The sequence below is a fragment of the Eptatretus burgeri genome, chromosome 16 (assembly GCF_056783735.1).
Source record: "Eptatretus burgeri isolate ZD-2024b chromosome 16, Ebu_testis_v1, whole genome shotgun sequence".
Classification (NCBI taxonomy): Eukaryota; Metazoa; Chordata; class Myxini; order Myxiniformes; family Myxinidae; genus Eptatretus; species Eptatretus burgeri.
This window is the reverse complement of record NC_140976.1, coordinates 40,010,338-40,027,928: the sequence shown is the minus strand read 5'-3', so window position 1 is coordinate 40,027,928 and position 17,591 is coordinate 40,010,338. Positions and strand designations below refer to the sequence as shown.

At 47.1% G+C, this 17,591-nt stretch overlaps 1 protein-coding gene across 2 annotated transcripts in view; it reads left to right on the top strand.

The window, feature by feature from the left end:
- Positions 1-387: 387 nt before the first annotated feature.
- COQ5 (coenzyme Q5, methyltransferase) overlaps positions 388-17,591 on the top strand; it is a 34,182-nt gene continuing 16,978 nt past the window's right edge. Inside the window, exons 1-3 of one of the 2 annotated variants that reach the window (XM_085859542.1) lie at positions 388-667; positions 7,667-7,816; positions 8,310-8,531. In XM_085859542.1, coding sequence (XP_085715668.1) covers positions 544-667; positions 7,667-7,816; positions 8,310-8,531 — 496 coding nt within the window. In that variant the 5' untranslated portion in view covers positions 388-543. The remainder of the gene's footprint in view (positions 668-7,666; positions 7,817-8,309; positions 8,532-17,591) is intronic. The other variant, XM_085859543.1, reaches the window with a different exon arrangement.

Sequence of the window (17,591 nt, the reverse complement as noted above, 5' to 3'; positions counted from 1 at the left end):
TTTTGTTGTTCTGCTTCTTGTTCTTCTTGTTCTGCTTCTGCTTCTTCTTATTCTTATTCTTATTCTTATTCTTATTCTTATTCTTCTTCATCTTCATCTTCATCTTCTTCTTTTTCTTCTTCTTCTTCTTCATGTTGGTGTTGTCGTATTATATCCTTCACTCAGTTGACGGTGTCAATGAACCTTCTGCAGAAATGTATCTTTATTTTCTTATAGTTCCGATGTTTTTTTCAGATGGTGAAAAATAATCAAAAGAAAAGATTTAAGTGAGAAAAATAACTCGTCCCATCACTGTCCACATGGGGTTACCACGTGATGAATGAGGGTGAGAAAGGTCATTGACGGGAGAAGAAGGATGGACGGATGAATGAATGAAAGAATGAATGAATGAATGAATGAATGAATGATTGTTGTTGTTTTTTTTTAATCGTTATCTTGCTGGGCGTGTGACGGTATACTACAGTGTCCGTGTGTTTAAACGATGACGTTTCCGTCCCCCCAGTGTGTTCCCACATTGATAACTTGGTGGTGAGCACGAACATCATGTGTTTTCTGCGAAAGGCTCGCGGCGTCGCCGCTGCGCTCGCGCGGCGATGTCTGTCCGTGGAAGCGAGAAAATCGAACTTCGGTTACGAGGTCGTGACAGAAACTGAGAAAACCAATAAAGGTCGGTGAAGGGAATCGGAGGCGATGTGCGTTCTCGGGTTTCTCTGGAAATATGAAACGTAATTTTAGTTGTAATTTTGTGGGTTATGGTACGAATGGATCAATATTAAGGAAACTATTATAAACCGATTATTATTATTACTATCATCAACGAGCAATGTATAAACTTTAATTCCATTAACTATTAAGAGGAGGTCAAGTATTTTGTTATTTGTCGTTGAATGACGCCGCTGCGAACTATACCGCATGTCCGCTATACTGTGTACCATACAAATAGTCTGTTTACACACTGAAGCCGTGAGGGATGAGAAAAACATCACTTCACTGCGGATGAAGTTGTGTAAGTAAATGTAATATGGAATAGGCAAAGCCTAGAAGCTGTGGTGTCCGAGGTGCAGACAGATACGAGCCGAGAGTGTAGTTGTAACTGGATTATTGCGTACTCGGATGCGCACCACTCTGAGCCTGGAGCGGGCGCGTACAGATATATGCATGCCTAAGCACGTGACTATTATCACAAATACTCCACGCCCCTCAGCGCTCTATGCCCATACACCACACTCTTCCCTCCTAAAAGTATGATTATAAAATGGCAACATGATACTAATCAAAAATCATTGACACTATGACGCCAAAAGCAACCAGTGACAAAATGGCACTTAGCAAAAGCATTGGCACGAGTACACAAAAAGCAACTGGTGAAAAAGGACACTAATCATCCAAAATCCCCCCCAAGTACCACGTCTCTTGATCCGCCCCGGGCGGACAGCGCCCCCAGACGGCCCATGCTTACACGCCTTCTGGCTAGGTCGAGGTGACACCCCAGGCGAACCTCCCCCTGCACCATCAAACGCCCCCGGTCGACAAGCTTGCTCGTCTCCCTCGGACAGGACCGAATCAGGTAAACACCCCGAGTCCGCTAGCCCCAAGGGCGCCAGCACGTCTGGCCTTGGCACGATCAGAGGCGGGGGCTGCATACTGCTCGGCACGTCTGGCCTTGACGATATCAGGGGTGGGGGTGACGCTGAACAGCGAATCTGCCCCGGCTCCCCGCCATCAATCCGAACCAGGCGATTTGCTGGCTCCATTACCTTTGCAGGTTCATCGGTGGCTGAACGTATCACATTTCCACACGGTAACGAAAACACATTAAGCACTGTCAGCGCAGATGTAAACTTCCCTTCACGCCAAGCATGTTTCCACATCTCAACAAACGCTCCTGCCTGCTCGCTCGTGGCAGGATGGCACAACATGTTAACAAACCGTTTAAGGTGTTGAACACCGCTGCGATGCACCAGATCATTAAACCCATCTGCGAGGAACTGCGGACCGTTAACAGAACCCAGCATAGCGGGTATGCCTTTATTACCAACGCTCGTCCACAGCCTCGTTACAGTAATGCCCGTCAAAGACCTCTGCACGACCTCACGCTCCGGTCACCCAGAGAACGCATCGATTACAATCAAACGCATTCCACTCATGCGTGGCTTATCGGCATGTGCCTGCCCAGCAGCGCAATGCTTAACCACTCGTTCAATGTCTCTCCCCAACACTGGCCACCACAACAACTCTGCGAACACCCATAGCTCAGTTGCGGGATGGACGGCTGTAGGCGTAGAGACGAACCCTTCTTTCCTCCTCTTCTGCGCTGCCTCCTCGACCTTGCAGACAGCGCTCGAGGCGATCACATGTTGAACGATCACCTGCACGACACGAGCGCGCGCCGGATAACGAGCCGATTCCACCGTCAAAGTCAGATCGCTCCAATCCCCCGTTGAAATCGCCTGAACGACACGGGCGAGTGCTCTGCTCCAATCCCCCGTTGGAATCGCCTGAACGACACGGGCGAGTACTGTATCATGAGCCGACTCCACCGCGACCTGCCTGGTGGTGACCGGCCTGCCCTGGACCTGGCTCAGAGCACACACATCAACCTCGTTGGCTGATTCAGACGACGCTGGACCCTCCGCGCAAGGCAAGCACGAGGGACCATCGCAATCGGCATGCTTCCCGCGGCCCTCCGCGTAAGGCAAGCGCGAGAGACCCTTGTAGTCGGCATGCCCACCGTTGCTCCAGAACTGTATATCGTAGTTTTGGAAGCAAGGAACAGACACCAACTCTGCATCCGCACGACCCCTGCCCCCAGCAGGACCTCACACGTGTGCTCCAAGGGAGGCACCCCTCCCTCCTTCTTCAAAAGCTTTGCCTGCACGTCCTCGAGTTGTTCAGGCTCGTTGCAAAACAAATCTTGATGCTTTTGAAAAACCTCCTCCGGCCGATCCTCTAATCGGCTCGGCACGGGTCGCCCAAGGTGAATGGCTGGCGCCGTCCAGTCTAGCCTGAGGCTAGTCAGCTAGTCTCGGCCCAGGAGCGCCGGCCTCTCCCCTCGTACCACAAACAGCGAGAGCACGGCGCTTTGACCTCGGTAGGTTACAGATACATCTGTCAATCCAAGTGGCGTAATCGCTTCGCTGGTGTACGTGTACAGCGTGAGGTTACACCTGATAAGGTTGAGACTCTTGAGTCTACGAGCGGTCTGTTCGCCCATGATCGACACCACGGCCCCGGTATCAATTTGAAAAACGATCGGAGTTCCGTTCACCTCGATCTCCACTGTCATTGGTCTTGTTACCATCGGACCAATTGAAAACAGGCTCATCATCGGCTGCAGGACCTGCTCCGGGTCGTCTGGGTTGCCTCGTGCAGGTTGCAGGTCTTTCTCCTGGACGTAAAAGGGTATGTCATGTACAAAACCTCGCACAGTTTGCAGGTCTTGCCCCGGGTCATCGGGTTGTCCCACGCCACGTGGACCTCCGGACCACCTGTGAGGCTCTGGCCGGCAATGGCTTGGACATCTCTCAGCGTCTGTTCGACGGCCGATGCCGTTTCGACTGCTGTATTGAACGTAATGTCCTCATACTCCAGCCGTAGTATCACCGAAACCATGTCCAAGTCTTGCAATCCAGCAATAAAACGATCTTTGAGCCTGGCCTGCCGTTCACTCGACGTGAATTTGCAGGCGACGGCAAGATGTCTCACCCGCGCGGCGAAACTTGCGATGCACTCCCCCGGGCTCCTTGCCAGGTGATCGAACTCGTACCGCGCGAGCTGCGATGATTTTCCCGGCGCCGTGTGCCCCTGGCAATCCAATTGCTCTGGAAACAACTCAAAGTCATTGCCGATGAAAACGTGTATTCCGCCATGAGCAGTGATTCGATCCCATTCCATCGTCACCAATTGTGGTGTCCGAGGTGCAGACAGATACGGGCCGAGAGTGTAGCTGTAACTCTGGTTTATTGCGTACTCAGATGCGCACCACTCTGAGCCTCGAGCGGGCACGTACCGATATATGCATGCCTAAGCACGTGACTATTATCACAAATACTCCACGCCCCCTCAGCGCTCTATGCCCATACACCACAGAAGCGAACGTAGAATTCTTCTTACATTCGATGCTGCAATTTCCGGTTACTTCGGCCTGGATTCGGGATCAGCGATCAAATAATGTAAATCACGATTAAAAATTATTTTTTGATGATGTAGAAGATATCTTTATTAAAATCAGTGGAGGAAATATACACCATGTCTGATATTTGGGTCTTTCATGTCTCCGACGATGCCTTTATCTCCTGGCATGCATCATTACCCATGACAAAAACCGTAAGCAAAAAAAAAACTGAAGCAAAAGAGTCATAGCCAACGACACAGATTCCAAGTTGCCAGGGTATTGTGTTGTTGTTTCCCATTCTCTCATGTGCACGCGTTAAGTATGAAGCTCACTACGTTCGCTACAAACACCACGACATGACTGATAGACTATCCTAAACAAAATGACTTGTGTGGAATGAAATGCCGTGTGTTGTCCACAGGATGAGGCTCTGAGATTTGATGTCTTTTTCCATATAAAGCCATGTTACCACTCGTAAATATGATTGTGTGTGTTTTCAAAGAAAGTGTATAATTTTCCATTTACAACACAATAAAACTATTGCGGACATTATTATTATTAGCCCGCAGCAGAAGATGGGGGTTTTGTAATCACATCTATATGTGTGTGTCTGTCCAGGCTGTAACTTTGTTTTTTGTTTTTTAAACCATTTGAGCTTTTGTCAAATTTTCAACAAACCTTTATTAGAAAGACTGAAGATGACCCGTCCCACGGACGGGTGTCAGAGGTGGTGGTCACGTGACTTCGTTCTTCATGGTTCTGAGATCTGCAGTCGTGATTTTATTCCTGTTTCACATCGACATGGGGGACGTCTACCGTTTCACGTCTACACGGGGGACGTCTACACGTCTACTGTTTCACATGCCATTTTTTCCGAAGTGGTTTTTATGGGGTTGTAATTTTATGTAATCACTTGCAGAGATGCCAAATATGTTGTCACAGCATGTTTTTTTGAAAATGTTGTGCAGTAACTGGCGATAATGAGAGAGTGTACATTTTTGCTCGTGAGCTGGAAAGTATAGTGATCAAGTCATGTATACAAAGTACAATATCGCTGAGGTTTCGTGGACCGTTGACGCTTCGTCTTGGAGGAGACAACAAGCAGTTAGCTCCATTATCGTAAAAACCTGCCGTCACTGGTTTGTTCTGTGGTCGGCACATGATAGTGTTGTGGTGCCGGGTCTCTGTGGCGAGCACGACCGCTAGGGGGAACAGTAGAGTCGGCTCCACCGAACACCCGGAATTTAGGTCGTACCTTTCAGATAAATCCGAAACGTCACGGTCCCTTATCGGACCGAAGATCGCCAATAGGTCGACCACGTGGGGTGGAGGTCAATTGCCAATTTCAATATACCTAACTACCGGGGAACCACATCCTCGGCCGACTCTGTCCGATCCGAGTCGCAGGTGACGGCTTGGATCCGGCGTAACCGAGCGGAGTTATCAGAGCCGCGCCAGACCAAATGAACAATTTACCCTCGCTATCTCTCAATACACAGCGTGCTAAGCCAATGAAAGAAACACAGAAACGAGCTGGAACATTTAACAAAAGGGATTTATTTATAATGGGGGGAAGGGAACACGCAAGAAGGCAGAGCTAACCGAATAAAAGGCAGGCAATGTACAATGAGCAAAAGAAAGCACTTGCACAATTATACTTGAAGACGGGCCCACACACAGACACACACCCCCCAAGAGAAATGATGGCCGCGGCCTTTATTGATATCCCCAGCTCGGAGGGAAGGTGAGCTTGAGGTAAGTATGCCAGCTTGGACATTCCCGCCTCGTGCGGCCCTTGACGATCCGGCTCGGCGGGACTCGAAGCCGCAACACGGTGCCGCTCCAAGCACCAGGTACCGCGCTCTCCAACTGGCCATGCACCAATCAACCAAGATCAAAGACGACGATGACCCAGGACCAGACGAGCCAGCCAGCACAAAGACCCGCGACCCCCAAGACGACCAACCTCCCCAGCCTGGCGTTCCTTTCTATCTTTCTTGTCCGGTGTGAGAAAATCGCCATCTGAGGCGGTCTCCATCCTCATTGGCTGGGGTGTCGTGGGAAAGTCGCCTTCTGTGGCCATCTCAGCCCTTATTGGCCGGGGTGTCGTGCGAAAGTCCTCTCTGTGGCCATCTCAACCCTCATTGGCTGGGGTGTCGTGGGAAAGTCGCCTTCTGTGGCCATCTCAACCCTCATTGGCTGGGGTGTCGTGGGAAAGTCGCCCTCTGTGGCCATCTCAACCCTCATTGGCCAGGGTGTCGTGGGAAAGTCGCCCTATGTGCGTGATTGGACAAGGGGCACGCCCCTGCCTTTCTGGGCGGAATCCCGATCTGAGGCGATGGAAATCTCCGCCCACATACGCGTGTGTAATGGCGCGATGTGCGAAGTGAAGGAGTGATGGTTTCGGTTGGCTGGAGGTTCGATTTGTATTGCAAAAACCCTGACTAAAAAAGTAATTTGCAGCGCGCACATGTAATTCCCATTAGACACAGGTAGGGGGCCCTAACTATAAACACATACTTATCGAAATAACTAAGCTGAGGGACTGCTGTCTGTCTGTGACCACAAGGCTTCCAAATTCGTAACAATTGTACTGGACCAATCATGTTTGGTGATGTACCTCAGGCTGCACAGCTAATGCTCGGCGGCCTCAGCTTCACCGTTTAAACCCCCAACTGTTTCTCATTCGCTCGTGATAGCGAGCGAGAATGTATAGCGAGACAGTCATGGATATTAAGTACAATATAGCTGAGTTTTGTGGACCGCTGACGCTTCGTCTAGGTCTAGGAGAAGATAATAATAAACACTTTGCTCCATTATAGTTTCGCTATGGAGAAAACAAATTTAAATAATTTTGTTGAAGTAATGTTCATTATTATTCTTCGACCCTTTTTGGCCTTTTTTTTTTGCTCTATTACTTTTTTAACATTTAAAATGTTTTTTGTTTTTTTTCCTCCGCAACCATTTGTCCGATTGACAAAATTTTCAGGGTAGGAGCAACCCCCCCTCCCCCCGCCACTCCTTTCTGCCCTTGGAGAATATGTTAATGATACTTGTGACGTCATTGGTCACGTGGTATGACGTCATTGAGCTTTTGTCATCAAATCTTAAACAAACCTTCATTATGAGATTGTGGAGAACACAAGTTAATAAATCCCAGGTCTGTCAGTCTGTGTGTCAATCCTTGCGAGTGGAATGAATGGTGGAAGCAAAACGTTGCATCTTTAAAATTGATTGTACTTTCCATCCAATACGAGTTTTGACCACACTAAAACGGGTCTGCAGGTTTCACCTAACAAAACTGGCCAAACCCGTAAAATCCGGGTCACTTGCCATCTATGCTTTCTAGTTATTAATATCATTATAAACCCTCTTTATATACACACTACGTGCACTTTACACCTGTACACACACACTTCTCAAAACTGTGGAACCCTTGTAGAAAGTACTGTACTTGAAGTAATTTTAAAGGTGTATGTTATGCTTGATTGCCATTCTCTTTACCAATGCAGGTTTGCCTTTGTTTGATGTGGGATCTTTGTCCCCTTGTAGTTTATGGCGTATTCCAAAATGTGGCTAAAAATTACGATACGATGAATGATGCCATGAGCCTGGGCATCCACCGCTGGTGGAAGGACTCATTTATGCGCTTGATGAACGCAACACCAGGAATACGGCTCCTGGATGTGGCTGGAGGGACAGGTGGGTCACGGGATGAGGGAAAAGAAGATAACAGAACTTCAGAAGATTTTTCTTTCTCCAAATGTTAAAAGAGCATGAAAGAAATAAATGATTTGTGTTAAGAAGGCTTGAATTGAAACGTTTGTCATTCCCATCTGAACATCATCCCATAATATGTGACCCCAGGATAGAATCTATTTTCCATTACTCCCAGCATAGTTTTCTTGCATGTTCTATCTCTACAAGCTCCGTTACAAGCCTATAACAGAATAAAGTCTGCATCATCACACTTTTTTTTCACTTGATCAGCTCTCCCCTTATCCTCCTCCAAATCCTTCTTCACTGACCAGGTGATTAAAGAAGCTGTCTCGGAAGGGTAATTGTTTAATGAACTGGATGTAGAATAAGGGTTTTGTATGCAATTTTGCTTGTAATATGAGGAAAAAGTTACAATATCATCTGAATTGCTTCGAGCTCGGCTCACCAAAAAAAAAAAAAACCTTTTTGCTTGCAGGTGATATTGCATTCCGGTTCTTGGATTACATTTCATCGAAGCCTCACAGAGCATTTCAAAAGGAGGAGCAGGATCTATCTTGGGAAGAGATATCACAGATGTATGAGCAAAGGGAGGGAGAGCAGAGCATTGATAAGGGTTCAATGGTTGTCGTCTGTGACATCAATAAGGAAATGCTGCACATTGGACAGGCTCGTGCAAGAGAGAGAACCAACACAAACGGTAGGTCGGTGCCACAAATTGTTTACAAGTGACTCGTAAGCGACATATAAGTTAGGTTCTATTTTGAGACTTGCATATTTATAATTAAATATGTAACAAATTGTTTATTATATAAAATTTGCTGTTTTTGAGGTGATGAGTTGTTGATAGGGGGGGGGGAAGGGTTATTTGATGAGTGTTAATAGTTGAATGCTTCAGTTTGCGTAAAGATGACGAGCATTCGAAGAAGTTCCAGTTCCTTCTGGATATGGAATGGTCTTTCTGTATCGGACATTTTCTTGCTCCGTTGCATACTTGCAAGTACAGTAGTTTCTTGAGGGAGGGGCTTTCGGAAATATTCACAAGCTTTGTATGTAGGTGGCAGAGCAGAGCTGGGAGAGGGAGCGGAGAAATGAGTCAGTCATCAGTTGCTCTCCTATGTGTAGTGCTTGTGTTTTTCATTTTAAACTATAAAGAGCAATCTGAGATTGCAGAGCCTTGCCAGGACTTGTTTTGCATTTGTGTGACGTGTAGATGATACAGTGACAACACAGGTTTATTTTCGTAAAATGGACAAACGCACATTTTCGGTTTTATTGTATCGATTCCCATTCCAATTATGTATGTATATTATAAACATATGTACGTATTTGATAAATACATGTATTTTACTGATGTAGACGTATTCTTGTAGTACGTACTTTATGGATGAACTCACGTTTTTAAGACGCATACTTTATCGACATACTCGCATTCTCAAGGGTACATCCTATATATATTATTTCGAGATCGCGAGGGCAGATTCTTCCCCGCCGACGAACGACGAATAACCCCACGGTGAGACGGGTTGCTCGGCAACCACAGACGCTTAATTTAGTCGGGGTCCAGTGTTCAAATATTGCTTTACCTTCCCGGCAAATTAAACTCCCCAGATAAGGACTGCTTCCCAACTCGCTACTGATCAGGGTATGGCAGAGCTTTCCTTAGGTGGACACGTTTGCTAATGACTACCACGACTGAACGGCGGGGGAGAACTCCCTGTACAACACACTCTGCATCATCCACCAAAGTAGACAACCGGACGGTTTTAAAATGGTTTATAATGATGAGCAAAAATGCACGTATATACAAGCAGTGTCACAACAGATAAATTCTTATCCTACGCAATCCAGCTGGCTCATGTGGGTCCAAATAAGGGGAGAGGGGTGGTGGGGAGGGAGGTGTAATGTAAAATGTTTTTAGAGGTGCGAAGGGTGAATACGTGTGGCATTAGATTAAATGGCGCAAGGTGCAACAACCAATGAGCCCTTAAAAAGACGGTTGGTGCTTGTTGATTGTTCATGTGTCCAAAGGGGATGTGGTAGAGTAGAGACATGTAAGTAAGAAAATGTTTGTGTAAGTTCGTGTGTTTGACGACGCACCAGGGAACTCTCCGCAGGATCGGCCCGTCTGTGTGCCACGGAACCTCGCTTGCTCGTGCTCGTTCTCCAGACACCAGCTCATTCGGTCTCTCAGTTCCCAGGCACTCTCTGTTCTGGACTCCGTTTCAGACTTTTATAAGCTGCTTGTGTTTTTTTTCCACGCTCGCCTGCCTGTTGATCAGTGATTCGGGCCTGAGACTGAGACTTAACTCCTTTGGTACCAGGTCTTTTCGGAGAATCCTTGGCTATCGTTGGTCAGACTTTGTGTTCAACGAGCATTTGCTGAGAGAGACTCTGATGATATTTGTTGCCTGTACAGTCTGTGAGCATCAGCTGCAGCTATCTGGATACGTGTCGTTTTCCTGACGCTGATCCTGCTTACCAGATTCTCTCAGTGAGTGGGCCTCGTGAGTGGAGGAGGCCAATGGGCCGATCATGTGCCTCATGGTTGCAACAGATCAAAGAGATGGGGATGGGCCAGGCGTCTGCTTGAGAGATGGCCAGACAGAAGCCTTGGAGTACCGTTGGAAAGTGGACGTGGCGATGTGCGACTCTGGCGCATGCTCCCATACCATACCTGACATGACCTGACCTATTGATCCAGTCATTTCCATTGTCCTACTCCGGTGAACCAGTCACTCTGATTGGCTGCAAGGATCGTGAAGGGAATTGCAATGTTGATGTCGATTAAGTGCTGTTGGTGTTGCTGAATCTGCGAATCTGCTGCGTTGCTGAGGGCATCATGCCTGGTGTCTTGACTTTGAATGGATTGATTTGTGAGGTTTATGGTGTGAATGTTATACGTGGTTTGAGTCCGTAAGAGTTTAGAAGTGGTTTGAAAATTGGGGTGAGTTGAGAAGGGTTTGAAGATGAGGAAAAGCGCAATGGAATAACTCTAGCTACAATCGCACCACCTGTTCCATTTCCCTATTGAACATGGGGGTGGGTGAGGGGGGGGATTTAGCAACACAATATATCGGAGATAACTACACGAGGGTTTCTTTGTGTCTTGGTATGTGCTTCTCCCGCAGTCTCCCAAATCCATGACAATATATATATATATATATATATATATATATATATATATATATATATATATATATATATATATATATATATATATATATATATATATATATATATAGACTATGATGTTCGCGGATGACATGATCTGTAGGGAGCAGGCGGAGGCGAGCCTCGAGAGGTGGAGGTACGCACTGGAGAGAAGGGGAATGATAGTCATTCGGAGTAAGATGGAGTACATGTGCGTAAATGAGAGGGAGGGTGGTGGTATGGTGCGGTTGCAAGGAGTTGAGGTGGGGAAGGTGGATGGGTTTAAATACTTGGGATCAACTGTCCAAAGTAACGGAGAGTGTGGGAGAGAAGTGAAAAAGAGAGTGCAGGCAAGATGGAGTGGTTGGAGAAGAGTTGCAGGAGTGATTTGTGACAGAAGGGTAGCTGCAAGAGTGAAGGGGAAAGTATATAAGACGGTAGTGAGACCAGCTATGTTGTATGGTTTGGAGGCGGTGGCACTAACAAAAAGACAGGAAGCAGAGCTGGAGGTGGCAGAGTTAAAGATGCTGCGATTCTCGTTGGGAGTGATGAGGATGGATAGGATAAGAAATGAGTATATTAGAGGGACAGCGCAGGTAGGACGGTTTGGAGACAAAGTGAGAGAGGCGAGATTGAGATGGTTTGGACATGTGCACAGGAGGGAAGCGGAGTATATCGGGAGAAGGATGTTGATAATTAATCGGAACCGTCGAGGCCGACGATAACACCGCTCGGTTATCACTGTAGCACGGAACGGACCGCTTAAGCGGTTCGTGTCCGGAGTCGGCCTGTGGCGTGGTGCGATCGCCTGGTCGACCATTCGCGCAGGTACTTAGGTAGGTCGGATTTGGCGAGCAACCCTATCCTGCGCGGGTGGGCAATTGGCACGATCGTGGTGAGGTTAAACCCCCACCCGTGACTAGCTCCCGGCGTTGGTCCGAGAGGGTCATGACTGAATTGTCCATCCGGTGGGCGACGTGCTGCGATTCGAGTCACGTGGCCGTCCGCACGCCGGCGGGTGCAAATTCGTAACAATGTATGTATATATATATATATATATATATATATATATATATATATATATATATATATACATATATATATACATATATATATACATATATATATATATATACATATATATATATATATATATATATATATATATATATATATATATATATATATATATATATATATATATATATATATATATATATATATATATATATATATATATATATATATATATATATATATATATATATATATATATATATATATATATATATATATATATATATATATATATATATATATATATATATATATATATATATATATATATATATATATATATATATATATATATATATATATATATATACATACACACACAGTAGACAAGGCGTAAGTCGGCAGCATGTAACTCGTCACTTCGCCTAAGTCGGCTGCGTCAAAAATTCCCGAATTTATCGAATGTTAAATCCCTTTGAATAAAGTCTGTAAGTCGTCACTTCGTCTAAGTCGTCAGATGTTGTCCGTTCCCGCGTAATGGAAACTCAAGTAAATTACCACGTCTAACTCGTCGCACGGAACTTCTACCTCGTGAGAAGCCTGATTTCATGGAATCGTGATGCGCGCTCATTGGTTTACACCGCCAGTGATAGGCTATTTATAACTGCGCTGCGTTCAGCTCAGTCAGCGTGCCGTCCCACATGCATCTGAAGAGGTAGGCAGACTGCGCAATGCAGTCTGGCGAAGGAGTGAAGGATTGATCGAGCTTCGTGTTGAAGTCCGATCATGGTTTTATATTGGCTTGTTTTGTACATCACCAGACTCAATTTCACATCGGTATTGAGTGGTAGTCATCACGATGACTGTGTGTCATGTAATTTGTCGATGGTATAGGAGTTTTCATTCTATATGAAAACTCATTCTATATTCATTCCAATGAATGAATTCTAACAGCCATTCATTCCACATTTGTCGATGGTGATGTACCATCACCGATGGTATATGAGTTGTCTTGCAGTTGTTCATTATCTTTACTTTTGATAAAGTGATTCATGAATTCCATCTTTGCTTGATCACTTTCCAACTCACCAATGAACCCCCACCTATGCCCCGAGGATTGTGGTTCCCTTTTGGTACAATAGCCGGCTTAGAGATTGTTGCGCCCTCTCACACGTACGTGTCCAGGCCACGCGCGACTTCATCCTTCACCCCACAGTCATCATGAACGTTCGCATACGCGTAAGTCGTCACATGTCGAAGTTGTCACTTTTTTCTCGGTCACGATGGTGACGACTTGCGCCTAGTCTACTATATATATATATATATATATATATATATATATATATATATATATATATATATATATATATATATATATATATATATATATATATATATATATATATTTCGCGCCCGCCGGCGTGCGATCGGCCGCTTTCCACTAATAGCGACCGCGTCGCCCACCGGACGGACAATTCAGTCGTGACCCTCCTGGAACTATCGCCAGAAACCAGTCACGGGTGGGGGTTTAACCTCACCACAGCCCAGTCCGCATTCTACCCGCGCAAAATAGGGTCACTCGCCGAATATCGAAATGCCTAAGTTCTCGCGCGGGTAACCTATCGAGGGGCCCTACCTCGCCACAGGTCGGCTTGGGACACGAACCGCTTAAGCGGTCCGTTCCGTTCTACAGCGATAACCAAGCGGGTATTATCGCCGACCTTGACGGATCCGATTCTCCTTACCGGGTGTTTAAAACCCAACTAATTATTCCGCGATGCAAGATGGCATTTTCAATGGGGAATAGAAGACGCAACGAACGGGATACATTTCACAAGCAAGGACATTTATTACAACTAAGCACGTATGTACAGCCAGGCAGTCATGCACGTACAGTATGTACAAGCAACAAATAGAAAGCGCTACCACCGACTACAATGAAAATGTACATGCACAGTCACTTACACAGGTTTTACTTAACAGACGGCGTCACGACAACATTCATTCAAAAACCCAAAAGAAACACAAGAAAAGACCCCCTCCCAGACAAGGGGGTCAGGCTGGACCACTTGGGTCTTTATGGCACAGGATCTGGGAGACCGAACGGGTCCCACGAGACCGTAGCAGGTTACCTGCACCCTCGAGGTGCCTCGATGGTCGGCGAGCTTTCTCTGACACTCTCCTCCACGGACGCGCAGGTTCGCGCCCCACAGCCGGCAGGGCTGCGCCTCCCGTCCGCGTCTCCGGTACGTCGCCCGGACTCTCCACCGACCCACGCCTCTGGTGTACGGGTCGCTCCACAGACCCAGAGACCAAGACAAGACCAGACCAAGAGAAGGGCGCAAAACGAAGAGAGGAGACCAGACCAGGAGAAGAGCGCCAACGAAGAGGAGAGAGACCAGACCGGGAGAAGAGCGCCAACGAAGAGGAGTAGAAGAGCAAGGCTCGGAGAAGAGCGCCAACGAAGAAAAGAAGAGACCAAGGCTCGCGGCTGTCCGCCTTGTATAGCCTGGGGCTCTGCCCTTCGCCCCTCCCCGTTTTCGGCTCCGCCTCCCTTCGAGAAGCTTCTCGAAAAGGGGTGTTTCTCAACTCCGACCGCCTCACTCCTCGTATCCACCAATCTCGAGCAAGCCGCTTCGCCCTTCTCGTCACACCAGCCTCAGAGAAAAAAGGCGGTAAAAAACCCACACGTCATCGCAGTTCCTTCCTTGGTCCCTTTACTTGGCGCCCTCGGACGGCTTTCGACGCGGAAAGGGTCGTAGTGTGGTCTGTGGAGGATGGCATTTGCAGGCTGGCGTAGTGGCGAAGATGGTTAAATGGTGGTGGTGTTGTTGTGGCGATTGTTGCATGGTTGACGTTGTGGCGTAGTTGGTGGTGGTTGTTGTAATGGTGGGCGAGATATGTCGGTTCAAAATAACGATAGAGAAAGAAAAACCTACCTCAAAGGGTCACAGCCCTGTGACACGAAAAAATCCCATTAAACAACGGTGGGGAAATCTAACTGAACACAGACTTATCGATCTACCTGAACTACGGACCTTTTATGGTGTTCTGCGAATTTCCACAGCTGTAACAATATATATATATATATATATATATATATATATATATATATATATATATATATATATATATATATATATATATATATATATATATATTGTTGCATTCCTTGGAACCGCATGCCTCCAAGGCAATGGCATCCAACATATAGTGGTCCCAAGACAGTTATTCCATTAATATACTGTTGCGGTTCTCAGAACCGTATGCATACAACAGATAGTTGTCCTGAGTCAGTTATTCCATTAATATACGTGCAGATAAACTCCTTCCTTTCGTGTAGTGGGAAGACAAGGGAGTGCGTTGCGATGGGCTATTAGTTAGGTTATCAAATCATTTTTCCCCTACATTCCACTTCCCACTCTTCCTCTTTTCACTGTTGAGGTAAATTTGCCTTGCTTGCTACCCTCGTTTCGCTGGCCACAGCGTACCACCGTCCACCCAGTGACTCGTTTTCAGAGGCAAAATCCTGACGTTCGGCTGGACACACGCGATAAGCTGCACCGCCAACCATCTTCCCAAGGCCAGACGTGGGCGGGCCAGGCCGGCCTCTGGCTGAAACCCCGCCCAGAAAGGCGGACCACGTGAAGGGCCGGTCCAATCGGCATGCTCGGCTCGGACAATGACGTCAGGTTTCGGCAAGGCTCCTCCCCGACCTCCGGGTTCTAAAAATCTCGGACCTCCGTGTAGTTGGTTGGTTGGGAAGAGAATTGCAAGTTGGCTGGAAGGAGAATTGAGAGAGTTTTTTTGAGTACATTATTGAAGGAGTAGTAAGGAGAGAAGGAGTCATTGAGAGTGAGTGCTCCTGCCACTTGTCTCTGCCGACACGACGTCGAACCGCCCCTTGCTTCTCGACGAACGGCCTCTTGCCTGGTCCTGCCTGCTGCTCATCTCTCCCCCCCCCCCTTTGGACTCCGCTCTTCTCCACTCGAGCCCCTCCTGCAGACACGATCTCCACACGTACGGTTGTGGCCAAACAACTCAACCATTGTTGGGTGCCGCACCACGGAGCATCTCTCCCCCGAAACGCTCAGGTACCGAGAAACTGTAATCTCAACTCCCTCCCTCCTTAGCTGCAAAAGTCCCTTTCACAATTGGGTTTACTTTGTCTGAGTGTGTGTCTGAGAGTGTTGGCGCCTGTCCGTTAAGTAAGCCTGTATAAGATCTTTTATTGTTGTGATTGTTGCTTTGTTAATCTCGCGTCAAGTCTGCACTGTGTCTGCTTTGTAAGTTGCTTGTAAAATTGCCGCACCCCACACCTCTCTCATCTTTCCCTGCATTACACCCCCAATAAACCTTTGTTGTGCCACTTGCTTTTCCTCCCTTATTGTAAATAAATAATTGTTGTAGAAATGTTCCCAGCTCGCCTTTGTCTTTTCCCTCATTGGTCCAGCATGGTTCGAATCTAAGTTTAGCCGGGTCTTTGTTCCCAACAATCCGTTCCTTCAAGCTGGTACGTTCTTGGCAGTGCCGCTCGGCTGCATCCGATCCGGAAAGGAGATCCAATCCGGTAGAGTGATCCGGTTCGGACAAGGCTTACCGATAGCGTGGTTTTCCGGTGGTTAAACCACGTGGTTAATTAAGTAACCCGATTCACTCATAGGCGGGAGGACCCTAGGCCACACGGTTGAGTTATTGGTGTCCACGGTCGGTTAAATGACCCGCCGTGTCACAGAATTATCCGTGAGCGACGGCCTACAATTCCGGGGAGTCTGGTGAGAATTGACGTAGCTTCCCCCACCTAGTGGTCTTCTAACCCGACCCTGCCGGCCCGCAACAATACGTTTAGATAGTCCCTTCCCTTTTGTCTAACGGGACGTGCGTTGCGGGGACCTCATAGCTAGGTCTGTTTACACCACTAACTCCATTTCTACTCTTCTTTTCTGCTTATTCCTGAGGTAAATCCGAATTTTCCTCCTCGCAGAGGCCAGCTCGTGCAGCACGTGCCGCGGCCGGGGGAGGGGAATAGAAAGCCGCACAACACCATGAGCATCAACGGCACAGCTGCGAGGAAACCGCGATATCTTCGGACAAACCTCTGCCACAAGCTCGAGATGATCGTCTGACGTTTCAAATGATCTGGGATGAGATTGCCAGTTGCACTGAAAAGGCATACAAATGAATATCTCTTAAAGAGGCTGCACGGATGTTGTTTTTCACAACACAGAAGCAAATGACCCAATATCGGCAAGAGCGTGGCCAGTAGCTTGGTGCCAATAGCTACATCGTCAGAGGCCGATAATAGAAAAACGACAACCACGCCACGTTGTGCACAATACGGGCGGCACATACTTTTCAACCCATTACTGGACTAATTATGTCGGCATCCTCTTTTCCTTCCATTTCTCCATCTGACACTTATATCTATATCCTTTTTCATTCCAAACCTCCATCTAATTATTATATCCAATCGTTCCCATCAATGCCTGACAGATCGGAGTTGACCCTGCACATGCGATAACAGAATCGGGCGAACGCGCGTGCTGGCCACGTGCTTGATGGTGCATCCGCGTGCACTGTAAGGAACGTG